Source organism: Larus michahellis, chromosome 1 (genome assembly GCF_964199755.1).
Source record: "Larus michahellis chromosome 1, bLarMic1.1, whole genome shotgun sequence".
Taxonomy (NCBI): domain Eukaryota; kingdom Metazoa; phylum Chordata; class Aves; order Charadriiformes; family Laridae; genus Larus; species Larus michahellis.
In genome coordinates, this window is record NC_133896.1 from 75,336,804 (window position 1) to 75,358,015 (window position 21,212).

The 21,212-nt window shown below is 41.7% G+C and overlaps 1 protein-coding gene across 4 annotated transcripts in view; it reads left to right on the forward strand.

Annotated features, from left to right (window-relative positions):
* STK38L (serine/threonine kinase 38 like) overlaps positions 1–21,212 on the forward strand; it is a 59,271-nt gene that overhangs the window by 6,387 nt on the left and 31,672 nt on the right. The window contains exon 1 of one of the 4 annotated variants that reach the window (XM_074587598.1): positions 6,762–6,900. The exons of the other annotated variants lie outside the window; for them this stretch is intronic. Within the exon in view, the coding sequence (XP_074443699.1) occupies positions 6,846–6,900 (55 nt within the window). The 5' untranslated portion in view covers positions 6,762–6,845. Of the gene's footprint in view, positions 1–6,761; positions 6,901–21,212 lie in introns of those variants that run through there. 4 annotated transcript variants of the gene reach the window in all.

Consider the following 21,212-nt stretch of genomic DNA (forward strand, 5'->3'; position numbering starts at 1 on the left):
GAAAGGCATGGCTGTTAAAAACATGTAACAGCCAACTGCTAAAGCACAGTCCTATTTAGTGGAGTAATGGCTTTTGGTTAACAGGTATTTGTGTAGCAAATACACTTGGTGAGACTTGCTTACCAAGTACGGTTTTCTTATTGTGCTGATCGATCGTAATAGTGGCATGTCTTGGAAGGCAGTTAAGTGCATTGCAGCGGATTCTGACTGTCCACATAAGGTGAAAGAACAGAATTTTATCACTTCTGGTGTCATTAACGTGCATCTTTGTCACTGAGTTTTGTTGGTTTTGTTTGTGCTTGGTTAGTCTGCTAAAGTGGTAAAGAACTCAGGTTGAGAAGGTGAGTTGGTGTTCTTCATGACTAATTTGTGGTATTTCATTTCTGTAAATCAAAAGTTTTGTTGTGCCTAAAGAAAATTTCTCTTACTAAATTAAGCTGCCTACTTACAGTTTAAAATAATTTATTTCCTTAATTTCATGAAATTAGTTACAGCATGAATCTTGATTTCTGCAAATGCTGTGGGAAAGGAAATATTCACATTCAAGTTTATGGGGGGCAGAAACAAAACGAAACAATGCTGATTATACTCTAAATACAATTTCTACTAAAGTCTTATTGTTTAGTCCTTCTCCGATCTTAGCAGGCATAGGTAGCATCTTAGGAAGTAATGACTAAGAGCATAGAAGCAAAGTTCTCTATGCATAGAAGCAGGAGCTCTCTATGAATTCACCTCTCAATATCTTGTGAACAAAGTATATAGATGACCATTTAATGTTTAAATGTATTAGGTGGGTTCTCTTATATGGCTAATCATTGTATGGAGACTCTTTCCCTACTCTGTCCTGTTTATCTTCTTAGGGAGCTTACTTTAACAGAAAGGAGAGTTCATATAAAATATGTATTATGTGAGCATCTGGTTAAGTTGCATAAGTAGCAATTAGAAAATTTTTTGAATTTTTTTTCTTTATAAAAAAGAATTATGTTAAAAATACCTGGAATAATCTCCTGTAAATTGGTTATGCTTTGAGTCATTCCAACTAGAATTGAGTGAACTTGAATTCAGGCAAAATGACAGCAAGATGGATAAAAATCTATAGAGCAGAGAATGTTCTGAAGTACTTGAAAAGCCCAAAGTGCAGAATACGGACGTTACATTAAACATCTAGTGATGGGAAGGTAGGGGGATCCTCATAGCGGGAAATAAAACCGTGTGTATCTGGTATAAAACATGAATGTAAATGACCTTTAGTATCTGCTTAGAAGAGATACATGTGAGCTGAAGTCCTGTAAAGCTCCCCCTGATAGTCTTAAGTTGAATCTGAGTGTTACAGCTGTCTCTGAGGTTGAGTTGTACAAGCCATGGAGTGGTTAGCAGCAGAAGTTGAGGCTGTGGTTCTCAAGTCTAGTGAGCCACAGACTACCGTCAAACCACAACACACTCTCAGACCATCATGCACCTTCGATTAAAAAACACTCCTGTTCCACTGACCAGCCACATGCTGCTGACAGAGTCTGTGGACCACAGGTTGGAAATCAGGAAGTTATCATGAGCTGTGGTGTTAGGAACAGTCATCTTCAGACATAGTTTCAGATAAGAAAATGAATTGCAGGTAATTTATTATAAGATTTTTGAGAATGACAGCTTTTAGATTGAAGGGAGATAAAGATCTGGAAAAACAAAATTGGTTATTTTGGTTGGAAGATGAGGGGAGTACAGAAGGGAATTCCTTCCTCCCTGTTAAGTCTTTTTCCTCTCATTTCTCTCCCTGTCTGTTTTTCATGAGCCAGTGATAAAGGGGAGAGAACAAAGTGGAATGCTCTAGATTTTCAAGCTTTGCTGGCAAACCTTCAAAGAAATTGGAAAACTTTTTAGCTTCTTTCTTAATGTCGCAGCATACACCGCTTCTTGACCAGCTCCAGTTCTCAGTAATTAGCAGTGTTTACAGGCAACATTCATCCATTCCTTCAACAGGAAGGAACGCACTGAAGTCACTGGGAGCCCTGGGTGCACAAGGAAAAGCAAATTGTCTCCAAAGATTTGAGGCTATGTAGCTAAGGTTGTGTTGAAGGAGAACAAATGAATGGGATGAAAACTTGGATTTCAGCTGTGCCAGCAGGGTAGAAGGATGTAGCTGTCCAGGCGAGGATTATAACATGTTTACCAGCTAATCAGTTTGAGCGTGTAACTCTTGGCATTTCCAGAGGGTTGACTACATATGGGCTGTAATTTAGATGCAAGTGAACGTGTATCAAAGTGTCTTGTGACAGGAACGGTGATGTGTCCTCTTGTCTTCCAAGACTTACTGCTCTGGACTTTGTCACGATGAGGAGTGCGAAACAAATGCTGTACTGATACGGTGAATCCCCCTGATGGTGCTGTGAATCTCAGACCATAGATGTGTGTGTGGTCTAACCAATATGTGGATATTCAGGTTGACTTAATTGCAGCTCTAATCCCAGCTTCTTCGATTAGTATCAGTGGTGCTGATGTTACTGTAGGATGATTTAAAGGAACTTTTCACTTGGTTTTTCAGGAGGCATCACGGTCCAACTTGCCGTGTTCCCTGCTAGCACAGTGCCACTTGCTCTAAGTTCATACTGAAAGCATCGTCTCTGACAGCTATGGTTCATGGGTAACTCCAAAGCCTTAGGCTCACACTTGGATACCTCTGAGCCCCATTTAATCCCAGAGGGCGCCCGATTCATGTTAACTGTTTGCTTTTGCTCACAGACACATAAGCCAATTGTGGAAGGGCAAATGAAAAAAGAATAACAAATCCTTTTCAGTGTTCAGGAAGAATAGATGAACATGATATCACCCAACCAGATGAGAGAATTTCGCAAGTCTGAATATACCCTGACCTACACCAGTGGGTTTCGGCTGCTGCTCACAGCTTGTGCTGCAGCCTGGCTGCTGACGGAATAACTTTGCTGAACACCTTTGCTGGAAACTAGCAAAGAGGATCCTTGGACCCTGCCAAAAATGCTGCTGCCTTCACCTTTGCTCATCAGTAAGATGCAAAAGTCTGGCCATGTTAAGGGTACAATGAAGAAATATGCTTCCCTGTTATCTGTTTAAATAAGCAAAATAACATTCTGCTTTGTAAAATAATCTTTACAATCAAAAGCAACGTTTAGAAAAAAAAAATTGATACACATCCATTTTTGCATGGGTGCTTTAGATCACTGCATTTGAAAGGACTGAAAGAGTAGTGGACAGTCAAAAATGAAAAAGGAAATAATTATGAGGTAATTGAAGGGAAATTGTTATACTCTAATGAAGATAAGTAATTTTAGCTAATTTTCCCTCTGCCCTTTTTATTAAACAAGCAATAATATTTAGAAAGCTAATGTTGGTTTTGTTTTACAGTCCAATCTCAGTTTCAGATTTTGACTCCCAAGTGTGGGATGAGCCTGTGTTGTTTAAGGAGCAAAGGCTACAAGAGAATAATTCTGATGACAATATTGGTCATATTATTTCTCTTTTAAAAAAAAAAAAAAAAGAAGAAAAACAACACTGAAACCTGTTAGTGTTCTTTGTATTTTTTTTGAAGCTCACTTTTGAGACTAGTTTTGACAGTATCTTTCTTATTTGTATTTGACTGTAATTTTCTCAGTCTGAGAAACACAGCATAAACATATTTTCTCGGTTCTTTTGCCTAAGTGCTCTGAAGCAGTCGTGTCATCTTTAAAGAATGCTGCCATACAGACTAAGAGACTAAAAGCTTCTGTATGCTTACTTAGGACATTAGAGAACGATAGTGAATCTGTATCTGCCTATATGCAGCTGAAGAATGCAGTTGCATGATGAGATTTTCTTCTGTCACTGTGGAATTTAAGTGCTTTCCCTCCCTTTCTTGCCTGCCAAGGCAAGGCTGGATTTTACCACACAGTTGTTGGTTAAGTAAGGTCCACCACTCCCCTTCTCCTTGAATCATAAAGTAAATCTTCTCTAGATATTGCAAACTAATAAACCACAGTGAGAGCAGTGCAGATTAAGCTCCATATTTGTCTTGGATGGAAGGTCAGACTTCTGTCTGGAATATCTGAATCTGTGCTTTGGGTGCAGCTTCCTTCTATTCAAGGGTTGTGATCATCTTGTCAACAAAGCATCTGATTTACAAGGTGAAGTCACTTACAGAAGTAGCCTCCCATCATATATGTACTTCTAGGGAGGGAAATAGGGGCTTTTTTGCTTGTGATATAGCAAGCCCTGCACCTGCTTATGCTTTTTCCTCTTATTTTCTCTTCCTTGGATAGGTGAGGAATGTAGTTTGTGCTTGACCAGGAGTGTAGGACTTTTAACGGAAGTAAAATTTGGATAACCCTACTTTCTACAAGGAAGCTACGCTGAATGCATTTCAATGGCTTTCCAGATTAAGGGGATGTAAATTAATATTTGTCAATGACCAATGTATGAATAAAATGAATACTGACAAATTTCTTTGTAATTCTTGGCTTGCTTTGGTACCTCAGTCAATGCTACTTCTAGGCAAGAAGCCTCTTTTGTTGATAGGATGCTAAATCTACTTCCCATATTGAATTTGGTGGTATAATTCACATCATCTTTGAGGGAGAGGGGACTGACACAGGATAACCCAGCCACTCTTGCGGATACCTGGGACGTATTTTGAAGTGACAGGCAGAGTGAGGATATATGAATATACCAAGATCTTTTATAAGTGTTTTTTTAACATTGAAAGATCCGGTGCTCTTTGAGGTGCTGACCGCATTTGACCCTGCGTACTTCACAGGCATCCTTCAATCAGTTTAGCAGCTGTTTACTAAGCACCATAATTCAGAAGGCCTTCATCTTCTTTGAATGAAACGCACTCTTTTCTCTCAACTCGGCATCTCTAAATTCACTGAGGAGAGCCAATCCCCTAATATTAAATGTGTTTATATTCAATTACTTTGTGCCATCCAAATGCAACGAAGTTCAAATTAATTAATTAATATAATTGATTTTTTTCAGAACTATTGTTCTGAATTGCATTTGTGACGTGTATGGCTTTGGTTTCTAACAAAGTTAATGCACTGGGATTTATATAGTGCTCTGTGGGAATGTGGTGAGCAATGAAGACTGATGTTCATGATCAAAGGTTTTGATCCCATATTATCTGTGTCCTCTTAAAATGACTCTGTTTTCTTAAAGTAGAGTTTAAAATATTCTTATTTTTTCTAATTTTCTGAGTTTGTATTACATGTGCCATGCCTCCTTACTGGCAAAGACAAGGCAAATATTCCTAATGGTGTGAGTCCTTGAAATTGAGTGGCTTATTCAAGGTGAGCTAAATCTTCTTAAAGAAAAATATTTGGGAGCTTTTAAACTTCTGTTGGCTCTGGAAAGCAGAAATGCAGTTAGTGTGTGGGATGGGCATATCCCTGTTGTCCGCTCTCCTTTTGCGTGGTTCTAGCATGTTGAAAGTCAGCAGGCCTTGGTTTTTCCTACTGAGAAAGTGTGGGGTTACATATATTACTTAAAGAAATACTTACATTAGTTCATATTTTGTGAAAACACACTGGGGTACTTTCACCAAAGAGCCTAGGTAAAAGCAATTCATGTTTTGAAGGAACATGCTATTTTGAGGGAGGATAACTCATTTTCCCAACCTTATTCAGTCCTTGGCCTTTAGAATGACATCAACAAAGGAAGTGACTCTTACAGATGCTTTTGTGATGTGGCTCTAATTTATCGAGAGCTGGACTGAGATCCATTGACTCATTTCACATAAGCCACCAAACAGCTATTTCCAGTTACTGCCTGGAACGGGTCTTTGAGCTGAAAGATGCCATCTCTGACTGCCAGCCATGCCTCCCAAGAAACAAACTTGTATTACAAATATTTCAATATTATAATTCAGCCTTTGAAGTTTTGGCACTTATTTGGCAAAGGATGTTTCCAAAGAGGTGTTTTTAGCAAACACTATATATAGACCTTCAGATCTTCATCTTTTTTCTTTATGTGGAGAATATTTTTACTGTCTGTGAGGTGCCCAGAGTTAAAGGATGTAAAAATGACAAGATGCTCAAACCACAGTTGGATTCAAATTGTTTTAAGCTTGGTGGGAGCTGGGTCTGTGCATTACAGACAGTTGCCTGGTCGTCTTCTGCTGGAGAGTCTAGTGCTCTGTGGTGCAGATGGGGAAGGGAGGCCACCTATCTTGTTTGCTTTGTTTGGCCCTTGGAACATATTTTAACTGTAAGTCACATCCATTTGCGGTAGGACTACTATTTGATGAGACTGGGTTTCTAAAAGTGTTTTTGAGAAACCTGTTACAGACATGGCCAACAGTTACAGGCTTTAGAGATGGTCAGGTGAAGCAAACTGCTAAATCCAAAGATTAATTCCCGGTACCCTTATCGCAATGAGAGTTGGCATTATATCAGCTGCCAGGCAGGATTCATCGGTGGTCCTTCGGTGCTTAAAAGTTGCATGTCCAAGTCAGTTCGTTGTCTTAACTGTAGCCAGTGGAGATGAAAAAGCACTAGGAGGACATGTTTGCTTCTACTTTCTGCAAGGGTGACTATGTTAGTACTCTGACACTACAGCTGGCAGAATAGAGGTTAACGTGTTTTTCAGGAGAAGATGGGTACAAGCAAGGGCTTGGTGGACTTCCAGTTGTGCAGCCTCAAATGCGTGTATACGCTCTGATACTGCTGTGTGACTTCTCAGTAGTCTCCTATGGCAGCTGAAATTGCAACAATAATAAAATCCACTGGCTTCCCCTTAGTAAAATATCCCTGCAGGTGCATGCAAAAACTTGTGAATTCACAGACTCCTTTTGTTTTGCCGACAGCATGGTCAGAATCTGTTTGTTTTTCTCCAGAAGAGCATGAAGAATGTGCTTCCTCAATAGCAGCTGCAAAGGCCCCAGGGCCCGGTGTAAACAGCAGTGTAAGTAGTCAGAGCTCCTCTGCAGTTGCATCTCTGAAAAACCCTGGGCTCAGGTCAACTGGGCTTTTTTTCTGTTTCCTGCTGTAATTGTAGTTTCCCCCATAGTTCATTGTGCCATTTAGTGTTATAAATAGGATTCTATAAAACATTTTTATGTTCCTTAAGCGCACACATTTTATTTTTCAAACGTGTGTCTGTATGAAGGCTTGCCAGGGAAACAGCTTGCCTTTCCCCAGTGCTGACCTGATGTGACTGTAATACTAAACTCAAGGTAAGAGTCAGGACTAATGTGGTGATTCCATGTCTCAGCTCTTCCTTCAGGTTTCTGGCAGCTTCTGCAAGTTACACTTTGTGCCTCAGATGCTGGTATGACGCTGCACAGTTGACTCTTTTATTTTGGTGGCGGTGATTAATTTTGTTGAGCTTTACTTTCTCCATTTCTAAAATAAGATTGAAATTGTCCTCGTATTTTGAGAACTATATGTGGAGAGTGCTATGTAAGCCTATATGTTATCTTGGATGTATTTCTACTACTAAATGGGTGGAGTTGGACGGGGTCTGTTCTCCAGACTGCTGTAGATACTTGTTACAAGGCAGGGTTCCCTGGTCAAGTTCTTCCCTTGCTCATACACCTTTGACATCCTCCCAGGATTGAGCCTGGGATTGTTTACTTTCCTTCATAGTTCAAATTGCTGACGTGTTTACCAAGATGACGTGTTTACCAAGATGACGTGTTTTATGTTTCAATTTTGCGAAATACCTGGAGGTCTGGGTGGAAAATACTTTAAAGGGGCAAAACATAATTTGCTTGAAAGCTGAGAGGAAGGTACACCACATAGGGAAGCAGAATAAAGTTTGCAGCTGCAGTTCATTGGAAGATGAAGATGCTTTCTGGTGTTATTAACATGAGGAATAACCCAAAGGAGAGGAAAACAGTTTGGGGCTTGGTAACAACCCCAGGAGACCTTTGCAGTTTTGGGCATGCTGGGAAGGGGGAGGGGCATACCTTCCCTCCAGGAGGCTGGCTTCACTGTGCTTTTGGGACTTGATGAAATTTCCATGATTTATTTTACAAGATTTTACTCAAGGGGATGGGGAAAGAAAGAAAAAAAATATCACAACAACCCACTAGCCTACAGATCTTGCTTCCATCCCTGTGTTATCATTTTGGACCTGGGGACAGTAATGAAATCTTTATAATGCATCTAGGTTGTGGAGGTAGGGCTTAATATCAATTGGGGCATGATCTGTGGAGTAAGAAGTGCTAGTTTTTCCACAGACTTTTTCTGTCTGGCAGGGCTACTTCTAAAATAAGGAATTTTTATTTGGTTTTGTTTTTGTAAATGAGTACAAGTTGAAATGTATTCTGAGACTCAATTGAAGAAATAATTAATTGCCTGAGGAATCACAAATGTAAATGTCTCTTATTCTGTACTAATACTACATTATTAGGTTCCTTTCTCTTTATTTTTTTTTAATACTCTGTATTTTCAGAAGTGAAGAGAATATAGCAGAGCAGCTGCTGCTTAGTGATTTGTGAAATTGAGGAGTATTCTCTCATATCCTGTGTTATATCAATGTGATGAACTACATTCCCGATATCATGTCTGGCTTTACCAGGAAACTGTTAAAACTTTCCAAATGTTGTCCATTTATCAGTACTTTAAAAGGCAGCTGATTAATGTTATTTGCATATTAGCAACAGAATATGTAAACATTGACTGGGAAATCATTCAAATGAATGTTTTCAGATGGATTCACAATAGCAACATTTTGCCAAGGCTGAGTGTAGCTCAGTTTGGAAATATTATTGTCAAACTTGGCCACTTGCAGTGTATTAATATTTAATTGTCCTTTCTATTGCCTTTTCCCATATAATTTCCTCTGATTTCTGAAAAAGGAATGAGACTTCAACTGTGTCCTTGGAACAGTGAAAAACATCTCAGTTGCTTGTCTTGCCACACATCCTTGCAAATACACAACATACAGATTAATGTGTCTTCTGCAGTTGACTCTTGTAGTTAACTGTTGTCTAGTCTGATCGAATGGGCAGCTCAAGTGCAATGATAAAGAAGGGGACACATGTCTTGGGGCCCCACAGTTTTGGGGCCAGGTTAAATAATGAATTTTCAGAATGAGATAATAAATAATTCTTTAATACTTCTTCAGCATCTTTTCTCTTAAGAGCCCTGGTTCTTTGTGCATATGAACTCATTAAGACTCCTAATAATACCTGCTTGGTAGAGAAATATGTTTGTTTTCATGTTGGGACTGAGGCATGCCCTAAGCCCATTTTTTTTCTTTCTTTTTTTCTGTAGGGTTTGGTTTGCACTTGGGAAATAAAATAGAATCCAGATCATTTGTTACTTAATGTAGTTTCCTGTGCTGTAGCTGTAAGAGCATCCTTCCTCTATACATATATCATCTGCAATTAGAAAAAGAAAACTCAAAATATTCATGACTTCAACTCTTGCATCATTGGCAAATACCAGGAATTTAATGTGGTTTTATTTTACAGAGAGATTTGTCCACCTCAAGTCACCGTTAGAGGCTGCGTTAGGAATACCTTCACTGGTAATTCTTCTGGTGTAGTCGTTGAATAGAATGAGAGGAGACACATTAAGGAATGAATGAGAAATTAGAGTGGGCCTTAAGGTGGGTGTTCCTGGTGTGTAACCATAGATCAGGTATTAGGCTTTGCTCTAAGTCTTTGCTCTCTGCATTCTTTGGGTGAGCATAAAACTATTCCAATTCAAGCACAGATTATGTCTCTGTCTGCTGCATAGTGTGGACTTTTGCTCCATGTCAGCATTGCTGTTTGTCTGCATTGGGCTTTGTTCAATGTAAAGGAACCAAACAGTACTCCAGGATGAGCACATGGTGTGGCTTCCGAAGCAAGCAGAAACAGCACATAGCACAAACCCTTCCTGGTCTTTATGAATGACCCTAGCTATATTTACAGAGTGCAGTGTATGACACACCATCTAGGGGACAGGTGTTCAGCTGTTCATCATGATCAACCTCACCGTAACCATTTTCATCAAAATCAAATGAATTGTGTTCTTTATTGTTGCAGCCTGATGTAGAGGGGATGTGAGAAAGTAGTTATAGCCTGTCTTTTGAAAGCTCTGCAAAGCTTTCAGCCCATTACCAAATGGAGCCAGCAAAAGTTGGTGCAAGAAGAATGTGACTCATTGGTGAGAGTTAACACCTGTTTAACAGTTGTCACCATTAGATTCTGAGTTTTATGTTGTACCCAATCTGATATAACTGGCCACTGTGAAAAGGGACAGTTCTATCCTCCCATTGCCAAAAGTGTATCAAAACCTACCTAGTCGAATTTTGGGTGCCCACAACAGGGATAATGCCTTGTCCTCTGTGCCTCATGTTTCATTACTTCTCTTTCACTGAATTTAGCAGTTTTGTAGTTGGAGGGTGGGACAAACCAACTTGCTGATTTTATGCAAGAATGGTCGTCTTTTTACAGGAGCATGGTACTGGTTGGTAGCTTAGTTTTGTCAGGCTGCTGAGTTCACCTAACTCACCTGTGGCTATGTTATTGGGAAAATGGTACGAGCGGCTGGCCAGGACTGGAGGGATCAGAAAAGTGAGGAGGAGGGAGGGATAGCTCTCTCTAAGAAGCAATTTGTAGACCTGCGTTGACACTCCTTGAAACAGAACTTGGCAGGCAGTAATGTCTATCCTTTCTGCGTAAGGGCCTTGTGTATGGGGCCCATCCCCATAAGGAAGTGTTAATGTTAAATAATATTTCAAAAGTGGAAATTATCTCATTCTTCCTATGGCGTATTTGGGTATTTCTCTGGTTACTGTTTATGGGAAATGGCTGGTTGTATCCAACTTGTCAAGCAGTTCAGATCACTGCTTGAAAGACTTCTTTATTTGCTACTCCGCCAGTCCCCATCTTAAGACATTGTTTGCACTAAACTGGTATTTCCATTTGAATTTCCTGCAGATAACTCCACTTGTCTTTGTCTCCGCTTGACAGACAAAGAAATGCAGGCACAATGACACTTAGTCACCTTACAGGGCAGTAGAGACTTACACTTTGAAAAGGAAACTGTGAGAGCCATTCTGCAGGAACATTAAGTGTTGCTTTTCCTTCTACTTTCCTGTAAAGGCCATACCCTTGTATGAGGTGACCTGTGTTCCATGAAGAGCCCTTCTTAGTAATCTTTCTACTTTTCCCGGTCAAGAGCGTGCTTAGCCCTCAGGACATCTTGCAAGACTGTTCTGTTCTGGAAGCTTTCTTGGTAGGAAAGATTTGCTCCTAGAGGAGGTGTCTTCTTGTTCTCTTATTCTTGCAGTAACCAATTTCGTCTTGAAAGTGTATGAAACTGGGGTCCTCAAGATTATATTTTTTTTAAATCTGGAAATTTGCCCATTCTTGCATTTTTAACTGCATAGCGTAGCAGCTACATACAGCCTTAGTATCTTGTAGAAACTTAGGCAGATATCCTCTATTCCTTTTCACTCTTACTTTCTCTTCCAGCTGGATAAAGCCAGTGCTTTTACCCACACCTGTGTGTCTGTCTTGTCCTTTAATTAGGAAAGCAGGTAATAGAATAAAATTTAGATTAATCTATTTAAAGGAAAACACTACTCATTCTGAGTGAGCTTTCCCAAGTCAAGACTGGAGAATGACCTTCCACAAGCGACTAATGCCCATCACAGGTCTCATCATCTTTCACCTAGGTGCAAATCTTTACTTTCCTTTTCCTCATTTGCCTTTCTCTTATCTTCCTGAAAGGGTGGATATGTGATTGTGTAGGAGGGATCGTGTATATACACATGGCCATAACAAAGCACTCCTCCGGTCAGTCCTCATCCTAGAGGAGATGAGCAGTTGGGACTTCAAGCAATAGACTGCAGGAAGACTCTCAGATTTCATGAAGGCGAGGCTCTGTGAGTCTGAAAGAGCTGTCTTTCTCTATACCTACACCTCTAAATCTCAGAAGGATAAGCCCCAGCTACCCACTTCAGTGTATTTTTGTTCTCAAAGTGATGTATAGATTGATACAGTGATATGTGTGTTCTCAAAGTGATATAAATGTTGAAATGCAAAACCAGAGTTGTATTGACTATTCTCCCCTAAAATAGTCTGATAATAAGGCAGAATCGTGTAATACTTTCTCTTTTCAGTTGTCCTTGTTATCACTGTAGGGATCAGATGTTGTCATTATGGTTCCTCCATGAAATAATATTTCTTTCTCCACCTTTGGTACTGATAGCCAGAGCTCCTAATGGTTTGGTGATAAGAGTATGACACAGCTCCATCCCCACCATTCCAAATCTGCTTCCCAGCTTCAGGCATTAGGAAGGTGGTGCCATGTATTCCTCTTTTACGTTAAAAGACTGCACACACATTTTCATCTCTGTATCCTGGGCCTCATCAGGGTAGTCTGCTTTATGTGCCAACAACTGTCTCCTTCTCCAAAAATCATAGCTAAAGAATTGAACTATTGTAGTGGGATTTGAATGTGCAAACATCTGTTCTCCAGTATTGCATATACTGACAAGATGCACTATCTGCATTTGCAGCTTTTTAAGGCGAGAGGGATCTCTTGTGCTTATTAACTCTGACTGGAGGCATTGCACAGGCCATAGCCAGTCACTGATGTTCCGCATCTCATTTAGCGGTCAGCTCCTTTGCTGGCATGGACTTACTATGTGTAATTACTATACTGAATTTGATAGATGTGGTCTAAAAAGAGCCTAGCAAAAGTCAGGGGTTCAAACATGCATCAGTAAAAAGAAAAACAAACTTAATGCCCTCTTCTCCTCCAGCAGTCTCCAGTGCAAAAGTCCCTTCTAGTTCCCAAAGGTGAAGTCTGCCTCTGCTCCTGCTTCCTAGACTCCTTAAAAAATAGAAAGGCTTTGCAGCATCCCTAAAATTTGAGAGTAGAGTTTCTTGGATCAAAGCTGAAAATGTATTCTAGAAAGGAGGACCCTGGGAACTACTGCCCTGTCAGTCTCAGCTCTGTGCCTGGGAAGATCATGGAACAGATCCTCCTAGAAGCTATGTTAAGGCACATGGAGGACAGGGAGGTGGTTCAAGACAGCCAGGATGACTTCACTAGGGGCAAGTCCTGTCTGACCAACCTAGTGGCTTTCTACGATGGAGTGACTGCATCAGTGGACAAGGGGAGAGCAACGGGTATCATCTACGTGGACTTCTGCAAGGCCTTTGACGTGGTCCCCCACAACATCCTTCTCTCTAAGTTGGAGAGATACGGATTTGATGGGTGGACTGTTCGGTGGATGAGGAACTGGCTGGATGGTCACATCCAGAGGGTAGTGGTCAATGGCTCGATGTCCAGATGGAGAGGGGTGACGAGCGGTGTCCCTCAGGGATCCGTACGGGGACCGGTGCTGTTCAACATCTTCACCAATGACACAGACAGTGGGATCAAGTGCAGCCTCAGCAAGTTTGACGATGACACCAAGCTGCGTGGTGCGGTCTACAGGCCAGAGGGACGGGATGTCAACCAGAGGGACCTGGACGAGCTAGAGAGGTGGGCCCGAGCAAACCTTATGAAGTTCAACAAGGCCAAGTGCAAGGTCCTGCACTTGGGTCGGGACAATCCCCGTTATCAATACAGGCTGGGGGATGATGAGATAGAGAGCAGCCCTGCGGAAAAGGCCTGGGGGTACTGGTGGATGAAAAGCTGGACAGGAGCCAACAATGTGCGCTTGCAGCCCAGAAGGCCAATTCCATCCATTCAAAAGAAGCGTGGCCAGCAGATCGAGAGAGGTGATTCTCCCCCTCTACTCTGCTCTCGTGAGACCCCACCTGGAGTACTGTGTCCAGCTCTGGAACCCTCGGCACAAGAAGGACACGGACCTGTTGGAGCAGGTCCAGCGGAGGGCCATGAAGATGGTCCGAGGGCTGGAGCACCTCTGCTACGAAGACAGGCTGAGAGAGTTGGGGTTGTTCAGCCTGGAGAAGAGAAGGCTCCGGGGAGACCTTCTAGCGGCCTTCCAGTACCTGAAGGGGGCCTACAAGAAAGCTGGGGAGGCGCTGTTTGCAAGGGCAGGTAGCAATAGGACGAGGGGCAATGGTTTTAAACTAGAGCAGGGTAGGTTTAGATTAGACATTGGGTAGGTTTAGATGAGACATGAGGAAGAAGTTCTTTGCAATGAGGGTGGTGAGACACTGGCACAGGTTGCCCAGAGAGGTGGTGGAGGCCCCATCCCTGGAGACATTCAAGGCCAGGCCTGATGAGGCTCTGAGCAACCTGATCTAGTTGAAGATGTCCCTGCTTACTGCAGGGGGTTTGGACTAGATGACCTTTAAAGGTCCCTTCCAACCCAACACATTCTATGATTCTATGAATTTCAGGGAAACTTTATGCAGGTGCCCCATTAGAAACTCCTACTATTATTCTTTTCTTCTGCCTTAATTTCTGTTTCTTGGCCGTGAAAGAGACAGATGTAGGGAAATCCACCATGACTGAATTTTACTTTTAGACAGTTGTACGTGTTTTGGAGTGGGACATCTCTTTCGTGAGACCTGAGTATAATTTTATCCAGAAAAGCAGCAACTGAGGAGGAAGCAGATTTTTGGTCATTCACCTTGTTCTGCCTGTAATTATTTCATTATCTAAAACATTGCAGCAAAATATTTTGCATGGGCTTTTTTGTGCCAGTTAATTTAGCAGATCTTAAAACAATGTTTTCTTGAATATGCTTGGATGCAAGTACCTGCTAAAAGTTGAGAAGATGCTTAAGTGCACAGGAATGCAATTACTTCAGTAGATAGAAGAACTTCCTGGTTTTAGACATTCCTAAGAGGACAAAGATTTGCAGCACTTTGAAACTTGGGAGAGCCAAGAGAAAGGAAAGATAAAAGTAAACTAAAGCAAGCTATGAAATGCCACTTCACCACACAGCATTGCTAGCTTTACAGCAAGCTACTGATTTCTCATGTTGCCAGTAAATTAAAATACATCAATTCAGGTGCTGCGGTAGACCCTGGGAAGAGAGGGATGGCTACATGGGACTGCAAGTCTAGTTCCCTTGTGTCTTGTGGTTCGTTTAGTCCCCCAGGGTGTTGTCCTGGAGCTGACCTCCCATTTGGAGCACTCCTTGGAAGGCAGAGCAGCATGTTGATACAGCAGCACCTCTGTTCCCTTCCTGTTCCTAGCTCAAGCCCTCTGTCCTTGCTGGTGGAGCAGAAGTACGGCCTCTCTGTTTTCTCCTTTCTGTCTACATGAGGTTAATGGGGTGGATGAGGGAGTCCTATCTTGCAGCCACATGCAGAGTAAAGCAATTTGAGTTGGTACTGCTAAAACCCAAATGATTGGATTGTCTTAAAAAACCTTTCTGTAGAGAAAATAAAATGAGTTATTTGAAAGGACTGAGCTCATGGAGATTTTGGTATGTCATTGCAAGTCATTCAACGCTGAGTGGATGTTCTAAGTACAGAATGTCTCAAAATGTACTCGTAACTTTGGGACAGATATTGATAGTAGAACAGAAGGGTGTAATTGTATTGCCAAATATGGAGGCAAGAGGAGCTGAGATGGATGTGACCTTATTAGTGGATTTGTATTTCTAAATTTTAGGTGACCAGTCTCACATTCTTAGTTAAAGCAAAGGTTATGATGTTTGGAGCAAAAGTTTCTTTGCTACCTTAAGTTGACAAAAGATTAAAAGGAAGAAAACAAAGTGTGTATATTTTATATAGGTGTAGATGTACGTAGTTTATATATACACCCATATACATGTATGTTTTTGTATATACGTACATAGTTTCACCCAGCCCCTATCTTTTCCTGTCAGGGAAATGAGTTCATGTTTCTCAGCTGTGCTTGCTGTGTGCTGAAAGTAGCAGAGAACTGGATCATGGCTGCTGCTCATGGGAGACTCCAGCTGCTCGACATCGTTGAATAGCAGGAAATCCTGGAGTGCAGCATAACTCCAATATTCAGTTTTTATTCCATATTAGGAAATATTTCCTTATCATTACTGCGGGTGTGTTGGAATGATTTGGGAGATTAATTTCTGTGAGCCAAATTAAAAGACGAGGCCCTGTCGCTTACTTCTGGCTGTTGGACAAGCTCCATGGGAAGGAATGAAGAGGTTCAGCCTGGGGAGGGGTGGCTCTTTTCAATCAATGTGGGGGAAACCAGCCTTGCCAGAACTATTTTAAAAGAAAAAATCATTTCAGTCCGGTGCAGTTCATCAATTTGGGTTATGCAGCCTCTCGTGCTGGCACAAAGCATTGACTGGCAGCGTGAGAGAAACAAACAGATGGTTTGATGGAAAGTGAGACAGCTTCTTTCAGAAACAGTACTGGCTAATGCCAGCTTCCAGTGTGCATACAACCGTGGCCTTTGCTGTGGGGGGTGTGTGTGATGGTGGGTTTTGGAGTTTTGTTTTTGGTTTTTTTTTGCCTAGTCTACTCAGAGCCCCTCCTTTATATTTTGGGTATTTATAGACTTAGGAGTCTAGCCCAAGGTAGAAAGTGAGTTCCTTCATTTTGAAAGCATCTCTTACTTGGGTACATTGGTGAAAAGCTCTTCTGGGGCTTAGGGGGCATGTTGGAGCCAGCCACTGATACTCCAAGTTGCTCTCCAGGCCTCGCTGTCCCCCAGGTTTCCCTGGTGTCGTCAGTCCAGAAGCGTAGCAGCTTGCTGAGGCTGCAGGACCTGTGCAGCGTTTCCATCTCTGAGTCCTGTGTGTTTGTGAATGTCTCCTCAAGGTTTTTTCATGGCTGTGGGGGCTGGGCACTCACGAGCTGGGGCTTGGTGTGTCATGGAGCGCACTCTGCTTTTAGCTGTGTCTATAAGGGACGACTCACCCAGACGCTTCACGGGGAAAGCAAGAATGACTTAAAATGGCTAAAACACTTGAGCATCTTTTGCTTTTAAATAGCAAAGCCTGTCCCGACAGGGCTAATTTTACTCAGTTTCTCAGTGCTACTTTAAATAGAACAAATGTAATTCATTCTGTAACTTTAAAGTAGCAAAACTTAGAACATTACGCATATTGGGGAATTAATAACAAACTAAAGGAAGTTAAATGTATAAATGAGGTAAATGAAATGCTGAAATGTCAGTGACAACTTGTTGTAGTCTTTGTTATTTCATTTTCCCTTCTCAGATGGGAACTGTTGTAAAAACTAGAGGGCATCAGAAAGATCTGGTCTTGGCAATAACGTCGAAGAAGAAGAATCTGTGTGTGAAGTATCTAATTTGTTGTATTGGCAGGGAATGTTGCTTCCTTCAGGTAGCATATTAAAAAAATAGGGGTTTGTGAGTGGTGATACTGCTGAAAACATGAATTATGTAGAAACATAATACTTATTTTTCTTTCTGAAACGTACCTCAGAGCAGTGTTTGGCAAACGTGCTGATAGCTGTGAACTTCAGTAACAGCAGTAGCACAGCTAGAGATGCAAGAATAGGAATATTAGGTCAAAACCTATTGAGCACAGGGGGTTTTTCTTATTGACATAAATGAACTTTGGATAACGCACTGTTTGGAACATGGAAATCTGTATTTAGTAATAACACAAGTATTAAGATCAGGCTCCAAGAGCTGAAAAATATTGGCCCATAGTTGACGTAGATTGGAGTAGCGGGGTATTCTTGTTTGCTTGCTACTTGGAGACTTCAGGATCCTGTAGCATTTTGTTCATTTCTGGAGGTTTCTCAGAAGCTTTGGAAGTGAAATTAAAGTGTGTCACAGAAAAAGAAGGCCTCTCCAGGAGGAGGTTTGGTATAAACAATTGGATGGTGAAAATATGCACAACTCAGTTGCCAAATTTGTGCTAGCAGAAACTGTAGCGCAGGAAGTAATTTTCTCTCCGGGCTGATACCACGGCATGACCACTTTCTCCTTCTGTTTCATCATAGAACTATCAGCTGTTGTACAACGTTTGTATCTTTGCTTTCTGTTTGCATGTCAGCTCATACCGAGTGTAGTTGCATGTTTCAGAAGTTGCCCAGGGTGTCTGGGCGACTGCTGCTCCATTTGCTGCTCCTCCCCTTGCTCTTGCTGGTATGTCACACCACCTCATCCTGCCGAGCCTTTGGTTGCTTATTTCATTTATCTGTCCCTTCCTTTTGGTGTGAATCATGCTGTTATTTGTGTATGGTGAGTTGTTTTTTTTTTCATATCTATATATATCTCTCTTTATATCTCCTGTCTCTCTTTAGGAGAATCCAAACAATTTGGCACTCATACTTGAAGCCTTGCTGTATCCATGCTGCTTTCATAGATAGCACTTCATTTTTTTTAAGTATAATCCTTGTCACCGGTGGGTTTTAGTGCCTGGTTTTGCGAGTTGCCTTGCTGTGTTGTTTATAAGGAGCCAAGCAGCGTTACGAAGTTTGCTCGAGCTTCTCACCCAGAAGAGCTCCAGCACTATGCACAGTGGTGGTGGCTGATGTTTCTGAAGGTACTCGCTTTATTGAGTTGTATGTGTTTACTTTGGAACAGGTCTGGCACCAAAAGCCTATCTCTCCTTTCTCTTTTACCTTCTAATTCTTGAAAAATGCCATATGTATATTTCATTTCAGGAGCAAGTTGAATGACAAAATATGTCATGCTGAGAAAATGGGAACTTTAATAGGCAGAAATATGTTTCAGTATCTGCCTTACCCAGAGGCTTTCATTCAAGAGACAAATTCCCTTGGAATGTAAATGTAAACTTTATAAACTTTATGGTTTTACCCTTTTTACTGCAATAGTGAATGGCGTTCCTAATTGCTGGGCTTTAGGGGCACGCATGGGTGTATAAATGAAAATTACTGGCCTTTGTGTGAAGTGATGTCGCTGTTTTGGGAGAAAGGATTGATGTTCCCTGTCCTGCTGAATGTGTATGTAGCCTTACATTTTAAAGGGTAGAGGTAGAGGGTAGATTTAGATTAGACATTAGGAAGAACTTCTTTACTCTGAGGGTGGTGAGACACTGGAATAGGCTGCTCAGAGGTGGATTCCCTATCCCTGAAGGTGTTCAAGACCAGGCTGGATGAGGCTTTGAGCAGCCTGGTGTGGCGGAAGGTGTCCCTGTCCATGGCAGGGAGTTGGAACAAGCTAATCTTTAAGGTCCCTTCAGACTCTAACCATTCTATGAAATCCTAATTGGAGACCTAGCAGCAGCAGCACATAAGTAGCGTCATTCTGTCATGTAGAAAAAAAATGTGCATTTCTCTCTGAGAGAATTGTATGTGATGTTTGCTCCCTAATGTAAATATGCACTAAGTAATGAGTCCAGAGTAAATTTATTCTAGGGATGCTGTATAATTATACTACACGCATAGTGTCAAGAATGGTATTTCCATTGTGTGACTTAGGTCCAGATTGATTTGATAGTATAGATCCAGCCTTATTTGATAGTCAGAACAAGCTATGTGATATAACACAGTCGTGCAGGATTCTTGCCTGTGAAGAGGCTGGCACCTTCAGACCCCTTCTTACAGAAGTGAAGCCAAGTTGTGATGCCCACCCCTATCTGTCACAGACTTGCTCTTTTGCTGGCAATCTATAAGAGAAAGCAAGAATTGATCAAATAGGTTACTGTAGTATCCTGAAAAATGTGAAACCCTCTAATAAAGAAGAAGGCTGGAAAGATTGGTTTCAGTTTTTGCTGCTTGTAGCATACTCTCACATACTTACATTCTCACTGAAGTAAAAAGTCATTAAAAAAGTAAACATGAAAGGTTGGAAGAATATGTTAAAAAGATCTGAAATCGTGAACTTATCTGCTTTGGGGATGTGTGGTTTTTGGTGTGTTTTGTTTGTTGGGTTTTTTTTTCTTTTCTTTTTCTTATCAAAGTATTTGAATCTTCACCATCACTACAGTTCAGATGTTTGGGGATGTGTAGTGTTAAGATTATGCTTTCCACTCCACATCTGTGTCCTGTTGCTCTGTTTTACAGGATGGAAAGTATGCCAAGGGGGAATAAAGCGAATTTCTTGAGACCTTGTAGCACATCTGTGTTGGGATCTTGTTTCATCCCTTGTTATCCTTTTCTCTTTAAAGTCTGGAGCTACCTGGCTATGTAGAAATAGGCTCTAAAATTACTGAGGGTGTCAAACCTCCATCCTTCCTTCCTGCCAAGTGACAGCTCTGCGCTCCCTCTCTTCTTCGCACATCCTGGGTGTCCCAAGATGGAGCTGTGGAGACTGGGGACGATGTGTGAGAAGGTTGGATTTTGTGTTCTCTTCCCTTCCTGGTTAGAAAATGATCTCTCAAGGTGCCAAGTGTTTCTTTCAGGGGAGAACAGTTCTCCAGGTGCCTTTATTTCCTCCATCTCTCCTTTTCTGAGTTGTAGCAGGTGGGACTGGATGCCTCAGTGATTTTGCTGATTAACTAGAGCCTGAATCCAATAGTATAATATGAAAACATTAATGATGGACTGTGGGAGCTGCCAAGAAGCACCCTGGAGACGACATGAGTTTTGATTTGCCAGTTGTGTAGCAGAAGCTGGGCGTGGGGTTTTCAACAGTGGAAACGCTTTCAGTAAAATCAGTCAAGGATTTGACTTAGAGCTCTCGTGATTGATGGGAGTATAGACTGAAGTTGTAATAAACACTGTTTGGCCTTTCTCTGCTTCCCAGTCCTGGGGATAAAAAGATTAAATGTGTGCTTGGACCAGGCAGCATTTTTCTACCAGAAAGGGAGATGGTTAGTCAGGACAGACTTGCTCGAAGTAGACTCTTGAAAACTCCAGCTAGTTAGTATTGGGCCTGCTGTCCCCTCTTTGCTGCTGACCCCTGCTCTTCCTTGTCCTCCAGGAGCATCATTCATCTCCTCCCTGCTATGCTGCTGTCCCAGCTGCCTCTTGGGGCAAGATGTCCACTGGTCACTCTGCTCCCATACCTCCTCATCCCTGTCTCTCCTGTGTCCACACTGTAGGTGCTTGCTGCTGAGCAGAGCAGGCATCAGGAGAAAGGCTTGCACTGGGACGTCAGCCATCCATCTGGGATGCACAGGCTCAATTTCTGGGCCAAGCCACACATATGGCATCTCTGCTTCTAGCAGCTCTGAGAGGTGGTCCTGCGGACTGTGCTGCTGCTCAGTGTCTCCTATCAATTAGGTCATTTTGATCACTCTCATTCACAGCCAGTGGTGTATCATTTTTTCTGAGGTTACAGGCCCTTTGGAAAGAAAGGTCCTTGGTCCTCGTCAACCAGAGGAGTTTTGGCCAAATAGATCTGGCTGGTTAATATGACCTTCCTTGTGGTCCAGGTGGAGCCTAATGCAGGGCTGGTGATGCAGCAGGAGTAGAATGGTTCCATTATGCAAATGGCATGAATTTGGGTGAATTACTAGTTGTTTGA